Source organism: Danio rerio, chromosome 3 (assembly GCF_049306965.1).
Source record: "Danio rerio strain Tuebingen ecotype United States chromosome 3, GRCz12tu, whole genome shotgun sequence".
NCBI classification, from domain to species: Eukaryota; Metazoa; Chordata; class Actinopteri; order Cypriniformes; family Danionidae; genus Danio; species Danio rerio.
The window spans coordinates 33,063,622-33,087,724 of record NC_133178.1 but is presented as its reverse complement, the minus strand read 5'-3'; the positions used below and the strand labels follow the sequence as shown (position 1 = coordinate 33,087,724).

Below are 24,103 nucleotides of genomic sequence, written 5' to 3'. Positions count from 1 at the left end.
ACCAGTAATACCGCCACCAACTGGATAGGAGATCCACAACTTGAGCGAACTGCTTATGGATCTGACGACAAACTAGAATCTGTGTGTGTCTTCTTGCAACTCATTGTTATCTTTTATTAGACTCATTCTGACTGAATAAAGACAGTTTATGAGAATTTTTCTCTGAGAAATTGTAGTTAAGCTTTATGAAGCTATTTAGAAAATAATAAGAGACATTTAAACTTATTTAGGCTATTGTTTGATTTTTATTAATATTTTTTTCCAAGACAAACAGACTACATTCTTATTGTTCATACACTCCCAATCATTTTTAATCACTTATACATAAAGAAAGCAGGCAATCGTTTTCAAATAAGCTCAATGAAAACAGCATGCACATTTTTTAAAGTGAATACAGCATGTCAAGGCACACTACTCCAGATGTGATGTATTCAAGCAAAACAACCATAATATACAGTACAGTAGGCTTAACTAGTCAAAGCTGGTTGGCTGGTTTTAGCTGGTGGACCAGCCTGGTTTTAGAGGGGGTTTGGCCAATTGTGACATATATGGTTTAATCTGGGCATAGCCAGTTTTGCCTGGGTGCCCAGCCTGGCTGGGCTGGTCAAGCTAGTTTTAGCTGGTCATTTCCCAGCCTGACCAGCTAAGAACAGGCTAGAATTGACTGCGAACCAGCCTGGAAATGGAAAAAAAAACTCTAAAACCAAGCTGGTTGACCATCTAAAACCAGCCAACCATCCTTGGTTGGTTTAAGCTGGATTTTTCAGCAGGGCAGTTTCCTAATAGTCTACAATCTCCAGAGGTAATCATTTTGTAAGCTATTTTAAATATGCATTCGAATGGTAGTCATACCTAAAACTGTCTCAAAAATGAAAAAGGCAAGCATTTAAACATTCATATTCAGCAAAATCTGCATTATATGTATAGCCAGTTACATATTAAATATAGGTATTGAGAAATATGGATGGATATTTGTCTATAAAAATAGCATGTGATATAAATGTTGTCCATTTATTATAAAAACTAATTCAACAGCAATGCCTATTGTAACCTATAACCTGTGATTTCAAATCATCCATTGGTTTGTTTTTGGGTAATAGTAGTCATGTTGAATAAACACACATTTCCTGTCAGCTTTAACAGTTTTCTGCATGTTTTTGATATGGAAAAACTCATATAAAACATGCAAATTGTGTCACCACTTGCATCACTGACAACATGCACTACCAAAAGCCCTTTGATTTATACATTTTGAGCCGCATGTTTTAGCATTCACCATGCACAGCACATACATTAATAAAAACAAAGCATTCAAATCTAATGCAAAACTTCACTTGTAAACTCCCATTCGAATGCCCTTGATCGTGCTTCATTTGTTCAAGGCAGCAATTTTATAAATTACTTATAATTTTAACACTAAATCCTGAATTTCTCTCTACATCTTTACAATGAGGACTGAAATATCAGAAGATGTTAAAATTGTAAGAAGGTAGCAAAGCAGCATATGTTATTAAAGAACATCATGAGTCAGATTATTATATACATTCCACAATCATCAGAAGAGTGCAAATCGTTTGATCATTAAAGTGTAGCATACAACATGCTTAGCTCTCAATGGCCTTTACAAAAATAAACAAGTCATACCACAGTGCAAATCCCTGCTCAAACATGCTTGATAATTTATCATTCCTTCATCAATCTTATGAAACACCAGTAAAAAGAGAATATTTCAAATATCCATTGCTCCACCTTCTTCAACATTTTGGTACAGAAACTTTGGTTGTCATTTGAGAAAGATAAAGTCTAAAACTAACCATCTTAAAAATACAGGCAATAGGCTCACTATTTCTCCTCATCATGTTAAATATATTTCATTACCCATTAGTTATTAATGTCAACAGCATTCCTTAAAACATACCATAGTTTGGGCATTCCCCTTCACAGATAAGAAGTTGTTTGTGAGAAACAGCAGTTAAATAGTGTACAATAAACCTGAGATCTCCAAGCTGCCAGTCATAGAGATACACTTTGTTCCACAGAATCGTTGCTATTAAAGGGATAGTTCTGCCAGACATGAAAATTCAGTCATCTTTTACTCACATGATTCCAAAATCTCATGATCGCAACACAAATTAAGGTATTTTTAATAATTCTGAGAAATCGCTTTAACCAAACATTCATGAACTTGTGTAGTGAACATTATTAACAGCAATTAAATTTGGCAATGGAAGCTCAACAATAATTTAGCTTGACGCACAAGAACCAATGAGATGCATTCTTGAGTGTCACATGGCATAGTTGAGCTTCTGCACAAGTCAATGAGGTTTGTTCCCACACTGATTGTCTGTTTATGTTTGTTTATCATTATATTGTTATTCATTCATTCATTCATTTTATTTTCGGCTTAGTCCCTTTATTAATCTGGGGGCCAACTTATCCAGCATATGTTTTACGCAGCAGATGCCCTTCCAGCTGCAAACCATTGCAGGGAAATACACATCCATGCACACTCAATCACACACATACACTAGGGTCAATTTTAGCACACCCATAGCGCATGTATTTGGACTATGTGGGAAACCGGAGCACCTGGAGGAAACTTATGAAAACACAGGGAGAACATGCAAACTCCACACAGAAACGCCAACTGACCCAGCCAAGGCTCAAACCAGCAACTTTCTTGCTGTAAGGCGATTGTACTACCCGTTGTGCCAACACATCGCCTGATCATTGTTAATATGCGCAGATGGGTAGCATGATCGCCTCACAGCAAGAAGATCATGGGTTCGAGCCTCGGCTGGGTCAGTTAGGCTATAGGTGCACTGAATAAGCTAAATTATCCGTAGTGTATGAGTGTGAAAGAGTGTGCATTTCCCTGTGTTGGGTTGCTGCTGGAAGGGCATTTGCTGCGTAAAACATGTTGGATACGTTGGCAGTTCATTCCGCTGTAGCGATCCCAGATTAATAAAAGGACCAAGCTAAAAAGAAAATGATCAAGTGAATGAATGATCTCTTCAGAAGACTTCAGAAGACAAACCTAATTTATTTTTTAGCAATGTTCAGTACTAAAAAGGTGGTAAAATCTCTCACGTTTGTAAAAAATATCTCCATTTGTGTTTAGAGAATTATCAAAAGTCAGGAATGACATAAGGATGAGTAAATTAATTTTCATTGTAGCAGGGAACTAATCCTTTAATGGCTGCCTCAGCCTAAAACTAGCTTCCCGATCTGCTAAAGTCGGAATTGTCATGGGAATGTGATTGTGTACAATGTGGAGTAGATTTTTAGGTCATTCACCGACTACATTGTTCTTATCCTGGTCTCTAGAGGTCTTCGTTGCCTTCCTAAGGCCTGTTTTTATGAGGTACAGAAGTTACATTGTCCTCTTTAACTACGGGTTCTTCTCTTGGACCCTGCGTCTTCATTTAAGATCCCACTCCCAGTGCTTTCTTCATATGCTCATAAACCACATAAGAGATGCTCACAGCAGGAATGACTTTGAGGAAATTGGGGGCGATGCCACGGTACAGTCCTGGAACGCCCTCATGGGACACAATGTGCTTGAACTGACCAACCATCGACAGCTGAGGAGCGCCTTCTGCTGAGGCTGTCAAGAACAAAGGGAGAAATGAAAGAATATTATTGTGCTTGCGAACATATTTGGTCTCATAAAGAACTGCAAGGGAAGCGGAGTAATATGACTAGAGAATTATGTGATTGAATTAGATCTGGCTCACCCTGAGCCTGCATGCGGGTTCGGATTAAAGCGAGTGGGTAACTAGCCAGCTGTCCACATGTGCTGGACACAGTGCCACATGCCAGCAGCACCAGAACTCCTGGATCAGCCGAGCCCATACAGTACCGCTGGAGCCAAGCGTTCTTCAGTGTCTGAGAGAACAGGGTTATAGATATACTTTTAAATATATGTACAAAAAAATCTATAATTTTTTATTTTATTTTCGGCTTAGTCACTTTATTAATCAGGGGTCGCCACAGCGGAATAAACCATCAACTTATCCAGCATATGTTTATGCAGCAAATGCAATCCCATCACTGGGAAACATCCCTACACACTTATTCACACACATACACTAAGGACAATTCAGCTTACCCAATTCACCTATACCATGGGAAACCCATGCAAACACAAGGAGAACATGCAAACTCCACACAGAAATGCCAACTGACCCTGCCAAGGCTCGAACCAGCGACCTTCTTGTTGTGAGGCGAGAGCGCTACCCACTGCACCATCGCCACAAAATATATTCATTCATTCATTCATTTTATTAATCTGGGGTTGCCACAGTGGAATGAACCGCCAACTTATCCAGCATCTGTTTTACACAGCGGATGCCCTTCCAGCTGCAACCCATCTCTGGGAAACATCCATACACACTCATTCACTCATACACTATGGACAATTTAGCCTACCCAATTACATAAAATATATGTTTAATGTAAATAAATATATGCATAATATAATTTCATTATGATACATCAAAGACTAAACATTTATTTTGTTCAAATTAATACTTTTGAAATGACTTAAAATATATATTATTATGAAAATCTAAATTCAAAACCCCAAAAAAAGTATCGCTGTGAAATAAAATGACAATTTAATTGAATTATTTTCTATTATCATATTATTATTATTTATTTCATTCAATTTCACCAGCCGTTATTTAATTCTTCAGTGTCCCATAATCTAACAAACCAATTTAACTAATATTCAACTAATAAAAAAATTAACAAATAAAAGCGAATTAACAAACTAATAATAATATGCTGAAGTGTGCTGCTTGATATTTTAATGGAAACTGTCAGAATTCAGTGTAAAAATTTAAAACATTTAAATAAAATGTAAAAAATACTGTCCATTTTCACTAAAGTCAAACAATGCGAAATTATCACTGACTACGTTTACATGGACATCAGTAATCAAATTATTTGCTTTATTCTAAACAAGATAATAATATGACTAAGGTGTTTACATGAGTTGCTAAATGTTCCTTTCATGATGCCATTTTACATGTTAAAGCACATCATTCGATTAACATCATTGCGTCACCACGCTATCCACATTTATTCCAGAGTTTCATGTAATTATGGGCGTTTCTTTTTTATTTGTTGACTTTAACGCCAGTTTGACACTTTCACTTTCATTCAGGAACTTTTCAGGCATGCCCCCATGACAAACGAGATATTGGATGCGAGTATGAACTGCTGGAAGAGTGTAGTTTTAATGTAATTTGATACCGCACACCGAACAGGAGAAAAAAATCTCCACATTTCACAATGCAGGTGTCTGTGATCCTCCACTGACTCGGAAGGTACACAGAATAGTGTCAAACATCCTGGTGTATATAGACTAACCTGTTGTAAAATGCAGTGAAAATCCTACACGATGGTAATAGTTTGATTGCAGTGTTTACTGTACTGCACTGCACTTCAATAATGCGTATAAAATCGGCATACTCCGCATGTCTTAATTCCATTTCTGTTTAGTTTGATTATGACCTTAATTGGAATAAATTAATTAAAAATAGCTGTTTGCATGGTAGACTGTTAATCAGAGTATAGTCTTTATCGTATTAAAATCAGATTATTGGTGTCCATGTAAACATACTTATTGAAAACTTGTTATTTTTATAGCTTTTTTATTCAAAGAAGGAGAGAATTTAGTTTTTTTAATCTGAAAACAAAATCTCATTACCAAATTCCATGTGTCTCTGTTTTTTTAATTGCGCATTGTCCGCAGAAACAACTTTACACTCACATCTGTGCTTTTATAAGATTGCACTTAAGCTAACATTCCCTGTTCAGTGAATCTGGCCATGAACTATTTTACTAACAATTTTAATCAGTTTATTGCATGCTTGGCTGAATAAAAGATGTTTTTTGGCACCAAGTAAAGAATGACAAGGGGTTAATAGAGTTCAGCTGAAAAATAATCTGTGAGTTGTTGGGAAGAGACGACAGAACACAGCAACGTAAATACATAACATCGTTTAACAAACCATAGCAACTCAGAATGATGAATTCCCAGAGCTTGTCAATGGCATAAAGCATTCACAAACACTTTAATGTGTAAAACACACACGCACACACACACACACACACACACACACACACACACACACACACACACACACACACACACACACACACACACACGCACACACATACACACACACACACACACACAGAGCCATACCTCATAGACAGCCAGATCAATGCCAGCATAAGGGATGATGCCAAGTGTGTTGGGCACATAGCCCTTATAGAACGCACGCACTCCTTCTTTACGCAGTATCTGCTTGGCACAGTCTGCCATGCCAGAATACTGTCCAGTCTTCCGAAGGGTCAAACGGGTCTTCAACACCTGAGAAACAGAAAGGAACAGAGTAACAATACAGAAAATATAGAGAAAGCTTAGAGGTCCTGCAAGGAAACTGTAAGTATCAGCAGCTCTGTTCAGCATGTCTAATCAAGTGCTTTAAATAAATAAATGAAGTGTTTGGCTTCTAAAAATCCGATCTGCTCAATGAATAAATAATCGAAGACAGAAAAGAAGCTTGTTTTTTGCATTGAAGCCTACCAGGAGTAGACAATCGAAGATGTTCACAGTCAGACCCGGCTTATTTTCAGGCTCTTTGAGCATTTAGAATAGCATAAATTAACAAGCAAACAAATTAGGAACAACTTTGTTTAACAGCTTCCTCTGTTACATGATTCTCTGGTGTTTGAAATCTGTGAACACTACACACGACTTGAGATGACAGATACCTTTTCAGACAGACATTATGTGAGTCAGATCAGTAAAGAAATGTGCCAGGTCTGATTCTCATTTGATTTAATAATCCAAATCATTTAGATTTATAATTTTATATAGTGGTGAACATTTGAAGTGAATTAAAACCTTTCATCAAATTTATCCTAAAACTATTGAACAACACCACTCTTGTCTTAGAACTATTTTAAAAACCTTTTTTTGATCCACTTGTTAAATGTTGACTACTGTAGTACACACATCATATTAAAGGGGTATTTCCTCACCCTTTACTTGTTCCTAACCTGTTTGACTTTCTTTCTGTAGTCAAACACAAATGAAGATATGTTGAAGAATGCTAAAAACATGTAACACTGACTTTCATAACATATTTTTGCTAATAATTTGCTATAATGAACATGAATTGTTGCCAGATTTCAGTCTTTTTTAAAAAATATTTTATTTTGTTTTCAACAAAAGAAAGATCTAATAAATGTTTGGAACCACTTCAGAGCAAGAAAATACTGAGTAAATTAATATTTTTTAGGTTAACTACCCTTTTATCTTTAAAACAGTGTAATTTTTATTATTTATTGTTTTGCTCAATGTATTTCCCATGTAAGTGTCTTCATCTACGTTTGTCCAACATACAATTATTCATTATTCAATTATAATTATTCTAATAACATGCAAAACTCAAATTATTTTCTGTAGAAATTAACATTATTTTCTCAAAAAAATAAAAATAAGAAACACAAAACACTTTAAATGTTTTTTTTTACATTGTACTGTATTATATCTACACTAACATTTAAAAATTTGGGGTCTGTATGATTTTTCAATGATTACAATGCCTATATATATATATATATATATATATATATATATATATATATATATATATATATATATATATATATATATATATATATATATATATATATATATAGTTGAGGTCAGAATTATTAGCCCCCCTGCTGTTTCTTTTTTTCCCCAATTTCTGTTTAACAAAGATATTTTTTCCAACACATTTATACACATAATAGTTTTAATAACTCATTTCTAATAACTCATTTATTTTATCCTTGCAATGATGAAAGTAAATAATATTTGACTAGATATTTTTCAAGACACTTCTATGCAGCTTAAAGTGACATTTAAAGGCTTAACTAGGTTAATTAGGTATTTATTCATAAACGTAAACATAAGTAAGTACAGATATCAAATTGACAGATTAAGTTAAGCATTCCTGTCCTGTTTGCTCCATTGTCTAAAACTAAAAGATTGTTTTCTTTACATCCATAAACACCTGTATGCATTTATATTGCATTTATTTTATAATATCTGTAGAAGTGCTTATGATAAAGATGATGCTAAGTAGAAGTTTTTCACAGAGCTTTTCTTAGGTGCATTTGTAGGGCAACACGGAAGGGCTAATTTCCCAAGCATTTCCTTATTAATTTCCCAAAGGGTTTTAAGAATGGCAGTCCTTCGTTTAGGGTAGGAGTGAAATATTGTGGTTATATTCCATCTAGAGCTGAAAAGTGAAAGCTTCTTTATGTCTCTCACCTCCATGGGGTAGATGATGGTCTGAGCTGTAGCTCCAGCCAGAGAGCCAGCAATGAAGCGTTCTTGAACCCTCAGAGTACCTCCCTCCCTACGGCCTCTGATCAGCCATTTGATCTGCATAAAAACATTTAGAGCCACATTCACTACACATGACAAATAATCTCTTTCTGTGCACTTCATTATTTTGTAAAAGATGTATATGCCCTCATAATCTTTCATCGAATACCTTCACTCCCCCATCAAAATGACTTTTCTTCACTTCTGATCACATGGAATGCCTTTTGAGAAAGTCGATATGTGCATGTCTTATTTCTGCGCTGCTTTCGTCCATTCGTTAATCTTGTTAATCTAGCTTTATCTTCCTTAATAATGTTAAACTTTTAACGTCTCTGAAACTTTGTTGTTTTGAAGGTTGAGAGAGCTCCCAGATTTCATCTTAAATATCTTAATTTGTGTTTTGAAGATGAACAATTGTCTCAGGAGTGGAAATGAGTAATTATAAAACTTTTGTTTTGGGGTTAACTAACCCTTTAATTATTTGTGAGATTTACTAGCAATATCTAAGTAAAATCTGTTTCTATGCCACGACTGTAATATTTAATGTGTAGTTACAGTATTCATCACCTGTTCATAAGCCATGAATTTGATAGCTGACTCCGGGGCAATTTTGAGGACATTAATTCCGTTGCCTCTCCAAAGGGACCTCAATCCTCCCTCCCGCACCATACCTTGCAATCCACTAAACAAAGTCACACCACTGGTGCCATGAACCTGTTGAAAACCCAAAATGATCACATTCACTTCATTATGAGACTAATAAATTGCCAACAAAAAAGATGATTCTTAGACTTTTAAGAGTTAACTGAACCTGTAGGAAAACTTTCAGACGGTCCAAAGGGGCAGTTCCTGTTCGCGACACGGCTCCTGCCATTGCTCCGGCCACCAGCTGTCTCCACACAACACCAGACCGACGCTCCTTTTCTGAAAACTCATCCGGCACAGTCAGCTGCTCTCCAATGTCCAACATCTGAAATGCATAATTCATAGAATCAAACGGCAGTTGAAGCTGACAATTAAAAACATCTGTGAATATCAAGCCTACAATCTAATTCTGAAAAGAGCAGGATGTGAACCAGAGAGTGTTTCCAGTAGTGGGCGATGTCCTCCATGTTGTGCAAGGGGTTAAACAGAAAGTGGTCCCGCCACTCATTCCAGTCAATGGTCATAGTGCCATCTCTGTCTATGCTGACAGACGAAAGAAATATAAAAAGTTTAAAGCAAGTTTTGTCAGCGTTCACTGAAACTATGTGTGACTCAGCACATAACGCCACCAGAGTGGGAGGCAAATGTGTTCATGCCATTGATTATAAGCTTTAAAAACATACATGCACAGAGTTTTGTGAATAGCTGAAGTGCTCTAACCTTTGCAGGATTCTGGAGGCCTGCTCTGTGGATACATTCACTCCAAGGCTGCGCAAGGAGAGCTGAATCTCTGGAACGTCTATGTGACCTGAGGTTATAAAACACGTCATTGCTATTCTTTACACGGACAGCAGTGGACATACTAGAATTCAGAAGAAGGTAAAGTTCTTTACAATCATTGCTGTTCTAATGTGATCAATGTGTTTTCCACAAAGTAATGCCCTTTTATTTAAATGCCTTGGATGTTTTGTAAAAAGTGGTTCTGTTAGCATGGTACAACCGAGGTCTGCACAATATATTGTTTTAGCATCAAAGTATACAACAGTCAGGGAATCTGCAATGTGGAGTCAGGATTATAGTTGACCAAGAGCCACAGTTAAGCACAGTTAAAAAAATAATCTCATTTCAATGTGTAAAGTTTTTAAGGCCTTTGATTATGTAAGCATGTCAAGCCATTTTAAAGCATTCAGGCACATTGAATTTTAATAATGTTAACTTTGAGAAGGATTAAATGTATTTATGTATATTTAGGATGAAAAATACAGTGTTATTTTACACTGGATTATTCAATTTGTACACTTGAATACTGTTAGACTCCCAGAAAACTAGAAAGCACTGTTTATATTAGTTGTATATTTGCTCTACTGTATTTATTAATGCTTGTGTTTGATTTGTTATAATTTATGCAAATGAACTGCCCTATAAAATTATCACAATTAATGTCAAATTATAGCTTCTTTCCAAATAGAGCTATTCGTGTCAACTGGAGAAATTACGCTCAATACAGCAATATGTATCGCAGGAAAAATAAAATATCGCAATGTCATTTCTTTCCAATATCATGCAGCCCTACACTGAAAACCCTAATAAGTTGAATGAACTAAATTAATTGAGTAAACTCGTTGCCTCAATTTAATTGAATAACGGAGTCTCCTTAATTATTGTATTTAAATATCTAAGTATAATTTAATTATACTTAAATTGTTCAGTTCAGTGTGTGTGTCTGTGTGTGTAATTATTTACTATGAAAAAAACGTTTAAAAGAAAATTAAGTACCCATTTATTCCCATTATATTGAATATTTATACATGAAGCCTTGTTTTCTGATTGAAAAAAGACCTTGCAAAAGGTTGCACATATTAGAATTTTACAGTCAAAACATAAAAATACGAACAATTTTTTTTCAAAGGATTAGTTGTGATTTTGAGCTTACTATACTTGAAATCTCAAGTTTATGCATTTTCATTGTATATAAGTTAAATTAACTCATATTTTTAGGTGACATGACCAAAATGCTAAATTTTAAGTAATGTTCAGTCAACTTTACTTGACTGTTTAGGTAAAGACAACATTAGGGTTTACAGTGTAGTATAGCAACAAGTAAAACACCTTCAATGAAGATTACATAATTTCTGAGAGCAAAATAAATAAATAAAATGTTTATAAATAATGCTCCAATTTTGATTTCCTTATTTTAAAATTTTCAAAATGTAATTTATGCCTTTGAGCTGAAATTTTTGCAGTCCAGCTTTCAGTCGCACATGCTAATGCATCTAGCTGGTGCTTGTACTGCACCTTTGATCAATTCAATGTATCCTTGCTGAAAAAAGGTTTTACAATTTTCCAATTGCACTTTTTTCTATTCTGCAGTATGTACACCTACATGTTCTTACAGTATAAGAAACTATTAAGGCACTTTAAAATTAATCATGCAAAGTGGAATAGTTTCAGTGAATTATGAGGTTCATATACTGTGTGGTAATTACATTTTAATATAAAAGGTTAATGCAGACCATCGTTGTTGTGGTCCAGGCTGCTGAACATGAGTCGGAGCTCTTTCTCGTGTGTGCGTAGATACTGAGTAAATTCCTTAAAGTCCAGCTGGCCGTCATGATTGGTGTCGCTCACACGTACAATCTGAGGGTGGAGAAGTGCAAGTTTAAGGGAAACAATCTGAGGGTTTTGATAAAGCTATCCATGTGAACTTCAGAATGAGGAGAAAAAAAAAGGAGATAAAGGAGGCACTGCTCTAGGCTTACAGAGGCAAGATCTCTATGAAAAGCCAGTCACCCACACAATTGTGAACTACAGCTAATCTCTCCTCTTGCATCAAAGCACATGACTAACACAGTCCCACAGTGAACCCAACAACACAGACATACCACTGGCACAAATTGTTGCTCTAACGTGGAGTCTCCAAGTGAATTTCTTAATGGCGCTCTTATAATTTCAGCTTTCATGTTCTTTATTTGTAGCCTTAGCTGTTTCCCCTCACCGTAAGTCACTTTCGTATGAACAGAGATAATAATGAGTGAAAATTTAAACATGGCATTTTGAAATATCCGGTAAATAGTATTAAAACATCTGTTAAAGCAAACTTCACCATAAAAAAATAAAATAATTCTGCCATATTTACTTAACCTTCACTTGTTCAGACCCTATTTGAGTTTCTTTCTTCTGTTGAACACAAATGAAGATATTTTGAGGAATGCTGTGTGCTGCCACCCATTGACTTCCAATGTTATTTCCTAGTATGGAGGTTGATGGGTGCCAATTGGTGAACCCCTTTAAATCTTCTTATGAACACTATTATTTTGGGAATGACTTTTCTAATGTTTCTCAATTAGTGATGCCCTTTCTTTTTTCAGCTCGGCAAAAAAATATTTCAGTATTGTGAAAAATGGCTTTAAAGACCATGGTTTATAAAAAATATATATATATTGTAAATTGAATATTTTTTCAGTATTTAGAGCACATCCACTACAGTCACTGAACTAAAGCAGTTAAGCTTCTGCTGGTGCAGATTTGTTTCTCCAGTTGCCCCACATGTGAAGTCGGGACACTAGTGAGTGTTGTAACCCATTTTATTCAACATCTATAGCCCAGTGTAGTTTTGTACTTTGTGCTTCAAACTTAACTTTTTAATGTACTAAACCATGTAAATAAATCTTATGAAAAATCTCTGTTAGATCTCCCAAAAAATTGCTAGTGGGAATGTAGCCTACTAAACAGATTATAGAACATTTTAAATGTTACGCATTCATTTATTATACAAATGTTTTTTTTTCTTAGATAGCAATAAGTGGTGATGTAGACTAAATTTAACACAAACTATCCTGTTTACAAATTGGCTTGAAGGCCTCACACTGTTCAAATGCCAATGTTTCTCATTTCATTTAATTAATTAAGTTTAATTCAATTTATGGTTATTATGATTAATGACCATGCTTCATTTGTCATTTGTTATAATTGAGTCCTGTTGATAAAAATGCTGCATCTAAAAAGACTAACAATAGCAGAAGCTTAGCAGTTCTCATGATTATATGTCTTCTATGATGAATTAGCCTACTTGCTGTATCCCTCATTTGTAATTTGCTTTGTATAAAAGCATCTAAATTAATAAATGTAAATATTTATATTCATGAAAACATATTTTGCCACTCTAATATTATATATTGCATATCAAATAAAAATTATTTTTTACGCCATATAGTGTAAATGCAATAGGCTATCTGGTTTTAGTAAGGAGGGGGGAAGTTAAAATCCCCTGCTTCTCCAATCCCCTAGCTACTGGGTTAATCTATAAAACACTTTCCAGTCTGTCCTACACAAGAAGCGAAGTTGGTCTTAAGGTTTGTCAATATTGCAGTGTGGAAAGTCTTACTCTTGAATTAATTACACGGGATCGTTTGTCCTCGTTCGAGTCTTTTCTAATGGTTAAGTTTCACTCCTGCTAAACATAAACGGGGAAAACACTCAGTTACATAAAGTTCATGAAGTTCCAACAAAAGCAAAGTGCCGAGGTCTCAGATGTTTGCAATTCACCCCAGTTTACAGATCAGCTCCCAGAAATGAACAGGTTTAGAGGTAAAGGTGTGCCGAACGACCCACCTCGTCCACTTCACCGCGAACGATCCCCCATGCGGTTAATCCGGTGCGCAGCTCATTCAAATCGATCCTCCCGTCTTTATTAAGGTCCAACTGGTCAAACAGCTCGGCCCATCGTTTCTCCCGTTCTGGATCCGACACGCCGTTATCTTGACAGCGAGCCCATGTCCAACACGAAGGGAAGCGCGTTCCCTCCTCGCCCATATGAAGCAGTTCTCGGTGAATATTGCTCAAATGTGTTCTCCAGAACCAAGAGCTCTCAGAGCCGCGTGAGGCAAGGCAACTGCATCCCACCAGTCATTCACATCTGCTTCCTCGACAAACGCTGCTTAGAGGAAATTCAGCTGTAATGTGCAGCCTCGTTTACCTGTCTGGGTCCCGTCAGGGTCTTTCCAAAAGGACGCGGCGTTGAAATGGGCGCACTGTATCAGCAGCGTGTTGCTCCACTGTAGCCTGCTGCGATTACGGCAGAGTTAATCCGAGAAAGTATTAAACCTTCTGCCCCTCTGGCTAGAATAAAAATAATCCCCGTATCTGTTTCATCATTCCCTCAAACCTACGTCCACCTAAACTCGCGAACGTCCTGTTCTGGGCTCGGAGTGATCAAGAGCAGGCGCGCTGCCCGCACCGGTTACAGCATCGCGACGCGACGGAAAGATCGGCATGTAAACGCGCAGCTACAACTCGCGTTTTTGCTCATTTGATCGCTCTTCTCCGTGGTGTGCAGAAGGAGCACCGCTGCTGATGATGATGCTGAAGCACAGGCGTAGCCTATATAGTGGATGGGCTGGATGTCCCGAGCGCCTTGAAGAGCAATTTTATGTCATTTCCTCCGCAATGTGCAGGTTTTTCACTGGATTCCACCTGTCTGGTGTATTCAACTTTTTTAAGATCTCTGTGAAAACGGTAAAGAAGATGTTAATATATATTTCTAATGTAGCCCATTGAGCTCTAATAAAGTCATAAAGTGTAAGCTAATAAAATAAGCTTTGTTTTGCACTGCTGATGGCAAAATAAAGCGCTTTAGCGTGTTGCTATAGTAACCCTTTGAAGCGATCAATAACGCGCTCTGATTATTCATTTGCATTTTTCTTAGTTTTGTGGCTTGTTCTGTAAACACTTTAAAAACGCTAATGTGTTACTGATAGCTTATATAAATCACCCATCCACGACCACAATTCCCAGTGTGTTCATAATTCTCATGGCGAGATAAATGACAAATCACTCTAAAAAGCAATTGCATTATTTCTCATAGAATGAATTATAGCAACTCTTCTGTGGATTTCTAACAGTCTAAATGCACAGACAGTTTGCAGAATAGAGCGAGCTTAGTATGCAGGTGACGCACACTCTGTATTGATGGAGAGATGAATGGAAACTACTGACTCAACACTTAAGCAAGATTAGAAGGAACCCAGTGAAGGATTTTGTTATGACGATAAAGATGTCTCGTGTTCATTTAATTTAAGGTCAAACTCAAACAAATCCTTTGGATGCACTTTACTAATAGGTTGGACCCAGAATTGCAAACAGAACAGCATTACTTTCACATTTTGCCATGATAGTCACAAAATTGGGCTTTCCCCATTCCAGCACACCCTAAAGGTGCTGTTCTGGATTGACATAAGGTTAATGTGGAAAACATAATATATCCTTTTCACATATTCAAAAAACCCAGCAAACAATTTTGTTTAATTGACATCTAATAGACGTCTAAACATAGAGCTTGGCTGAAACAAGGCTAAACTTGGACTGTCAGTGAAAATTTAATAGACATCTAAGAATAGCCAAAAAGTCGTCAAATGGATTAGACAGACTTTATATGTGTAGGCATTCATTTCTGTTTATTTGACGACTAGTCAAGTCTTGGCCTATTCTTAGACGTCTATTAGATTTTCCCTGACTGCTCAAATTTATCCTTGTTTTAGCCAAGATTAGACATTTCAGACATCTTTTAAAAACAAAAAATGCTTGTTGGGACACCAGTTTATTTGAGTTTAGCATTTTATCTTACTGGAAGTATACCCATGAGCATAATGTAGTCATAATGGGATGGACATGGTCAGCAACAATGTTGAATTGATTCTAAGGTTCCCAAAGTAAGCGAAGGAAATATTATATATATAATATAATATATATAAGTGCAGGATCCATGCGTTCATGTTGCTAATGCAAAATTCTGACTCTGACATCCAAATGTTGCAGCAGAAACTTAGATGCATCAGACCAGAAAACTTTTTTACAACCTTTTGTTGTCCAGTTTCTGTGTTCTTGTGCTAGTTGTGGTCTCAGTTTGTTGTTCTTATAGCTGGCAGGTGTTTCTCCAGTGTGCTTTTCAGCTGCAGCTCATCTGCTTCAAAACAAGGAAGGTATTTTTGCATAGATGGCTTTGCATAAAAGTTCAAGTAGATTTTTAGGATTTTCTTGAAAAAATCAGATCAACCTGTTTATAACAATCAATCCATGTTTAAAGGCACTTGGTGCGATTTATTTATAAACTAATTTAGAGAGGATCACATGCTTATGATTGATCACGGCTAGTCCTGCATCAGCTAACATTATGCACCAATCAGATGAACTCAGTATATAAAAACGGAGTTTCTCACCTCAGTCATCTTTATCCTGAAGAATCCCCCTTCCACCCCCCTCTTCCTCCCATTTACTGATAGAGTTGCCCAGTGGGTATCACTGTTGCCTCACAGCAAGAACGTCACTGGTTCGAGTCCGTACCAGGCCAGTCTGCATTTCTGTGGGGAGTCTGCATGTTCTCCCCATGCTGGTGTGGGTTTTCCCCAGTTTCTTTCCATTATCCAAAGACATGCAACATAAGTAAATCGACTAATCATAGACGAACTCTTAGTCAGCTGTCTCTCATAGCAATTCCTAGCTCAGTTATTATAACAAGAAGGGGACTTCTCGAGACCTAACTAAGCTTAAACTCCCCTCTTGCTCTTCAAATGGGAGGGAGCCCCGGGCTCGAGGATATTCTGAGCTTGGGCCTCTCTCCCAGGACAGCATGCCAAACACACTTTATAACCAATCATCAGCTAAGTGTGAACACTTGAAAATCAATTTTCTTGCCCATCATGATGCTTCAGTAGATTGTCTGAGCAAGCATTTCTGTGGATATAATAAAGTGGCTTGAGAGTGTAAAACATTTAGTTTTACACTATTTCAAATTGCCATTTGACACATAATGGAGAAAAAGGTCTTAAATTTTGCCCTAATTAACAGAGCGGTGGGAATGGCAAACAGTCAATAGCTCTGTTTGCACTGCAGCTCTCTTAATTTGTGTTATAGTTAAAGCCACTAGACAACAACAGACAACACTTAAATACAGCCTACTGATTAAAAATATCATGCAGCAGAAGTGAAGTTAAAATGGTTGGCAGGAGCAGTGAATCTGTCACAAGCAGCAGTGCTTTAGTCCTAAACAAAAGGGAGGGGGTGTTTTCGTGCCACAGGTTTCTGAGCCATACAAAGCTTTCATTTGCAAATCTCTAGTTTATTGTGGTGAAAGTACAAAGGTAGATTTCAAGTGCAATCCCAGAAGCTCAGACGGTCATTTCTGGCTCAGCCCACACAGAGGTTTCTGAAAAACAATTTTTCACTATCACACGCCCGACTCCCACACAAAACCATCTGAAGGACTTCAAACTCCTCTCCAGTCATTTTTTGATTTGTCATTGTTGCACCATCACTATAGGCTATTATTGACCAGACAGAATGCTCCATACTTCAGGTTGCTTCAATACACCAGCGAAATGAAATATAAAGAGTCTCATAGTGCTTTGCAGACTATCATGCAAAGATTATGTAGTCTTTTAGCATGTATCCAGGGCAACCTCCACTGGCACTGAATATCACCACCTGTGAGCAGACACACACATACACACAAACACACACACACACACACACACACACACACACACACACACACACACACACACACACACACACACACACACACACACACACACACACACACACACACACACACATCTACACGCACACACACACACACACACACACACACACACACACACACACACACACATACAGACTAAACAAACACTGAGCAGATCACTATTCATGAGTGTGTGTTAATCATTCATTGTCAATTTATGAATCTTATCATCTATAATGAACTTGCTTCCAGCTCAATCCCTGCTTAGCAAACACAAGATTGTAGTTAATGTTTACTAATATAGTACAGGGGTAATTTTTGACACATTTCCTAGAATAGGCAATTCATTTACATAATTGATATTTTTACATGTAATTATGTTAATAATTGACAGTTTAATGAACCTGAGAGTAATGTCTGAATTCTTGAATAGTCAGAAGTGAGTCTCATTTTGTTAACGGTCCAAAAGTGTTTTCACAACAACAACACAGAACGCTGAGTCGAGGTTCCCAAAGGATTATTATATTAAAGAACCATTTTTTTTTTCTTGTGAAGGGTTTTGATAATCTAAGCAACCTTTTGTTAAACAACCCTAAATTATCAAATTTAAAGTTTCCATTGATCCTGAAGTTTCTTTATCGGAGGTCAGTAAAGAATCTTTGTAATTAAAAGTGTAAGTGCTAGTGTGAGGATTCAGCAATTGGGTGGATTCCCCTCTTCTGAGCTTAATGGATTTTAATAAAAACCCTTCATTGTGAGGACCCAGGCAACATTCTCTTAATGCCTAAAATCAAAACAAATGATACACATCATATACACTACCTAAAAGTTTTATGATCAGTAAGATTTTTTATGTGGGGACTAAGCAGAAGAAAAGAATAAGTGAGATTTATAATGTTTTTGTTGTTTTGATTTGTTTGTTATTGAGGTCTCTCTGTTCAGCTGTCTTAAATGACTGATTTCTATTTAAATATATTTTAATTTGTGATTTTGTTTATGTGATTTCAAAGCTGGGGAAACACGGTGGCGCAATGGGTCCCGCTGTCGCCTCACAACAAGAAAGTCGCCCGTTTAAGCCTCAGCTGGGTCAGTTGGCATTTCTATGTGGAGTTTGCATGTTCTCCCTGTGTTGGTGTGGGTTTCCTCCAGGTACTCCAGTTTCCCCCACAGTTCAAAGACACGCACTATAGGCAAATTGAATGAGCTAAATTGGCTGTAGTGTGAGTCTGAATGCAAGAGTGTATGAGTGTTTCCCAGTGCTGGGTTGTGGCTGGAAGGGCATCTGCTGTGTAAAACCCAAGGATAAGTTGGTGGTTCACTCTGCTGTGGCGACCCCTGTTTAATAAAGGGACTCACTAAGCCAAGAATAAATTAATGTATGATTTCAAAGCTGAATTTAGCATTCACACATTTACTCCAGTCACACAACCTTTCAGAAACTCTTCTAATATTCAACTGAACTTAAACACTAAAAACTGAACTACTCTGTTCCAGTTACTATGACCATTTATGTGAAGCTGCTTTGACACAATCTACATTGTAAAAGCGTTATACAAATAAAGCTGAATTGAATTGAATATTCATATTTTCTGCTCAATAAAACATTTATATTTGCTTCTTTTAAAACATGTATTTTTTACTGTTCTAAAACTTCTGACTTGCAAAGGATATGTTTACAATCACCCACTAGTACCACTAGTAAAATACAAGCAAATTAAATGAAGCTAAAAGGATTTGAAAGTTAAGGCAGATAAAACCTGAAGCTGTTAGTTCAAAAATGTGTGACTGTCACAATTCCTGGCCTTACTCAAAACAGGATGAAATGACAATAAAGGCAGCATTGCATGCCTCTTATCTACATCATAAAGCCTCTATACTCGACATATTGTTTAAAACAAGCTAAAGGGATAATGATCCACAATCAGTCTTGCAATGTATGTACTCTTCTAGCATGGTAAATATTGTGCTGTTACTTAAAAGGCCACAAGGGGGATCCAACAACTCAATCAAAGTACAAGCTCAAGTTAAAGACATGTTGATATTTTTCCTCAAATGTAGTAACTTTACAGGTACTTAGCCTGTAAAGTGGGGTTCGTAAGACCCACTGACAAAGGTCCAGAATTGGTCCCCTATATGAGCTCATTTATTTGTGGTTGCATTTATTTGTATTATGTTTGACTTGCTATCATAAATTGTGAAATTAACCAATAAAGAAGGCTTTAAGACCACGATGAATGTTCTGTTGGATCATTATTATTATTATGTTTAAATATTATGTGCGAATTATTCAAATAGCCAAATTCTGAATGAGGAATGTTGAATGTACTGGCCAGTTTGTTATTTGCGTATAGGCTTCATCTTTAATTTTAAACAAGTTTTAACAGATTCATAAAACATAATTTAATGATAGATGATAATAAAATTGTACTTTAAAAGTAAGTATCCTTTCATTTTTCTTCATTCTAAAGTTTTGAATTAAAAATGCTAATCTCAACATTATTTATAAAACTGTAATATAAAACTAACAGTTTAATCGCACATTTGTAAATAAAGACTAAAAATTGTAAAATAGTATAGTAAGTAATTTGGCAAAATGGTAAGAAATATTTCTCGTACATCAAAAAGTGTGGTCATGATCTATAGTGCTTAAAATGTCACTAAAATTCAGCATTTAAACCTCATGATTAAACAGAAAATGAGGCAAATAATTGCATTGTCCAGTTTTTCAGAAAAAAGAAAAACCCCTTTCAACAAGCTGGCTACAGGCCTGCCTGACTTTTGATAAAAGTGACGAGTAAATGTTTCCACAAAATATTAAGCAGCACAGCTATTTTCAACCTTGTTAATAAGAAATGTTTCTTGAAGATTAAATCAACATATTAGAATAATTTCTGAAGGATAACACTGAAGACATTGGTATGTTGCAAAAAAAAATCGTCAGAGAAATGAGTTACATTTCAAAGTATTTTCTTTTTGGCATTTTCTGAGATCAATGCAGTCTTGTATATAAAATAATATAGCATAATAATATAATATAATATAATATAATATAATATAATATAATATAATATAATATAATATAATATAATATAATATAATATAATATAATATAATATAATATAATATAATATAATGAAGGAAATTAGTATTTCGAAAATGAGAATTTGTCTTTTGTCCTATATTACTCAGAGCTCCTCTATTGTTAAAAATAAAGGTTAGAAAACTATTTTTATTAATTTTATAATTTCATAATCTTGTTCCCTCAAAACCCATTTTTTCATTTATAAAAAACATTTTAGCATGAAAAAATTCTCAAAGAACGTTTTGTAGAAGCAGCACTTGGGAAGTTCAATATTTTCCATGGAAACATCATTACGAGAAATGAGCTTTTATTTGTTTAAGGGTGAAAGGACATGAGCATTAATAACAAAACCTGCTTTGCTTTCAGTGAGACTGAAGAAACTATAGAAGTTAAAATTAATGGTGTGTATTTCAAGACATAAAACACAGGCAACACGCTAGATAAACAATTATTTTAGAGCTTAAATTGTAGCTAATGGACCAGAAAGGGATAGAAAAGATAATGAATTGAGAAGAAAAAACTGACTTGATTATCAGCAGAGTTTTGCGCAGTGGCCTCAGCATGGGGTTTGTCAGCAGGCTGGATGGAGAACTTCTGCCTTTCATCCCAAGCGTTCTCTGAGGGGAAAGAGAAGATGAAACATGCCTAAGGGAGCCTGTGAGGCCAGCATAATCTGGAGCATCAGTGAGGAAATTGAGGCCTGCTGATTACCATGCTGCTGCCTCTCTCTCTCTCATTATCTCCCTCCTCATTTAACAGCCCTCGGCCCTCAAAGCTCCTCAGCGTGAGTGGGTGAGAGACTGTTTCAACTGCAGCCTCTCCACTTCCACAGCCCTCACTTTTAATAACACCAAAGTGCATCTTTGAAAGACAAAATAACACAGATCCAGTGCTTCTCAAGTACAAATTTGCCTGTCCAGCAGCTATTGAAGTTGAACTTGACCCTGTTTTTTTCATATGTGACCCTGACCACAAAACATGGTCATAATGTCAGTTTTTTAAATTGAGATTTTTACAATTGAACTTAGAAAGATCAGCCCTCCTGTGAAATATATATATATATATATATATATATATATATATATATATATATATATATATATATATATATATATATATATATATATTTGGTAATTCTTTGAAAAAAATAAATAAAAATTGCACAGGAGGGCTAATAATTTTGATTTCAACTGTGCATCACCTGAAAGCTGAGTAAATAACTCTTCTATTAAAGTATACTTTGTCAGGATAGGACATTTGATACAAGAATTAGAATATCTAAAATATGGGGGTTAACAATTGTTTTTTTACTTTTTATTTTATTTATGTTTTTTAAGAAAAGTATTCTGTTTATCAACAAACATTAATTGAATGTAAAACTGTTAAATACTTATTACAATTTTAAATAACTGCTTTCTTATAGTATGTAGTTTCAAATGAAATGATTACTCCAGTGATTATTGCTTTTATTACCTTTACAATAAATATTATTATTATTAATAATAATAATAAAAATAATAATAATAATAATAATAATAATAATAATAATAATAATTATTATTATTATTATTATTATTATTATTTTATTTATTTATTTGTTTTACTATTAGAGTGATGTCTGACGGATCTTGTGAGTCTGAAGACTGGAGTAATGAAGATGAAACTCATCTTTAAAATAACTGGAATAAACTATTAAATTCATTTATAAACTTTTGAACCGTTATTTTTATAGTGCAATAACATTTTACAATTTGTACTGTATTTTTGATTACATAAATGCAGCCTTGGTGAGCAGGAGAAGCTTATTTTAAACAATTTAAAAATCCTACTGACACCAAATTTGACCGGTAATGTGTTTATCGTTTTGATACACACGTTTGAAAAAAATATGAATTAGGATATCAGCAAACATGAAATCTGACCAGGAGGTGGCGCTAACGAACCGGAATTTCCTCCCTTGAATGCCTCCGCTTTGGATTTAATTTATGAAATGGAGGGAAAAGCACCAGACAAACCATTAAGTTGACTTATGACCTTCATTGTTGACTTTATTATTTTGCATGCAGCTTCTGCGATCTATCAGCAACGCTTGGCATCTGGCTTCTCCTGAAGTTACAATGGCTGTTTGGTACAAGACCACACAGGATTTACAGCTCTGACCCACATCTACCACAGTCCAGTGCCTCAGGCAGGCACAGATGCTCCAAGATGCCCATCCAGAACGCACGCCAAAAGCTAGGGGAGAGATAGAGAGGAATGAGCGAGGATGAAAGGATGAAAGGAGCGAGAGAGTGTGTGTGCTGGTCGTGACAAACAGGTGGTACCTTGGCTGTGTCAGGTAGTAATGCCGTGTCCCCAGTCTGTTTCGTTTGGACAGCAGCCAGTTCAAAGTCTTCGTTATTGTGGCGTCCAGATTTGAGGTACACAGATTGTAAAAACAAGGAAGAACAAAATGTCTGTCATAGTCTGCATAATACCAGATTTTCTTGTTGCGATTAATCGCTGAGGCTTTTATTACAATACGCAGTAGTATCTTGATGTATAACAAAGCTACAAAAGGCTTTAACAACTATGATAAAATCCAAACAAAACTTAAGTGTATACATGTTCAGAGGACATGTTCAACCCATCACTGGAAAACATCCATACACACTCATTCACACACATACATACGGACAATTTAGCTTATATAATTCACCCATACCAGTGTTTCTCAACCACGATTGTGGAGGCCCACCAACACTGGATGTTTTGGAAGTCTCCTTTGTCACACCCATTGCAGGTCTTTCAGACTCTGCTAATGAGCTGGTGATCTGAATCATGTGTGTTTGTTTAAGGAGACATGGAAAATCTGCAGAGCTGGTGGTTCTCCAGGAACATGGTTGAGAAACACTGACCTAAACCACATGTCTTAGGACCAGCACCCAGAGGAAACCCATGCGAACACGGGGAGAACATGCAAATGCCGACTGACCCAACCGAGGCTTGAACCTGCGACCTTCTTGCTGTGAGGCGACCGTGCTACCCACTGCGCCCCTGTGATGCCCTGGAAATGAATGTTTTAAACAAATTAAACTCTAAAAGGATGATAATGGACAATATAGCACTTTAAAATGAAGTCTCATTAGTAAATTCTGGTTAATGCATTAAAACAAACAGAAAAAGGACTTATTATTGTTTAAGCTCATTTTAAAACTACAAATAAATTGTATTAGTTATTAACTCAATTTAATACAATGGTTACAACTTGTAATGCATTAATGTGGTTTAGCTAAAAATAATATGAGATTAATAAATGCTTTTGTAGTAGCTGCCATTACATTGACTTCAGTTAAATTTATGAATGTTAACACATAAAACAGTTAATAAACAAATGGCCTATAACTAGTCACTGAATTTTAAAAAACAGCCTATTAAATCTTCAACCATATAATCTGAATATTCTTAAAAGGCACTGTAAACG

The 24,103-nt window shown here is 35.9% G+C and overlaps 1 protein-coding gene and 1 long non-coding RNA gene across 4 annotated transcripts; both read right to left on the bottom strand.

Annotated features, from left to right (window-relative positions):
* Positions 1-225: 225 nt before the first annotated feature.
* On the bottom strand, positions 226-14,431 carry slc25a23b (solute carrier family 25 member 23b). Of its 2 annotated transcripts, none has more exons than XM_021470903.3 (10): positions 13,655-14,431; positions 11,557-11,680; positions 9,764-9,851; positions 9,444-9,586; positions 9,210-9,368; positions 8,966-9,112; positions 8,342-8,455; positions 6,218-6,385; positions 3,738-3,888; positions 226-3,607 (listed from the first exon to the last, which is right to left on the bottom strand). In XM_021470903.3, the coding sequence occupies exons 5-10, from the start codon at positions 9,366-9,368 to the stop codon at positions 3,426-3,428; spliced, it is 921 nt and encodes a 306-aa protein (XP_021326578.1). In that variant the 5' UTR covers positions 9,444-9,586; positions 9,764-9,851; positions 11,557-11,680; positions 13,655-14,431; the 3' UTR covers positions 226-3,425. The 2 variants fall into 2 exon arrangements, with proteins under 2 accessions (XP_021326578.1, NP_001038417.1); NM_001044952.1 differs by having other exon boundaries at positions 3,426-3,607; positions 9,475-9,586; positions 13,655-13,855.
* Positions 14,432-17,135: 2,704 nt separating this feature from the next.
* Positions 17,136-23,689, bottom strand: LOC103910280 (uncharacterized). 2 transcript variants are annotated; one of them, XR_011010551.2, is made up of 6 exons: positions 23,615-23,689; positions 22,965-23,032; positions 22,805-22,875; positions 21,352-21,501; positions 21,166-21,257; positions 17,136-17,521 (listed from the first exon to the last, which is right to left on the bottom strand). It is a non-coding gene; the product is annotated as an uncharacterized lncRNA (long non-coding RNA). The 2 variants fall into 2 exon arrangements; XR_011010550.2 differs by lacking the exons at positions 17,136-17,521; positions 21,166-21,257; positions 21,352-21,501 and having other exon boundaries at positions 22,243-22,875; positions 23,615-23,686.
* Between the last annotated feature and the right edge of the window lie 414 nt (positions 23,690-24,103).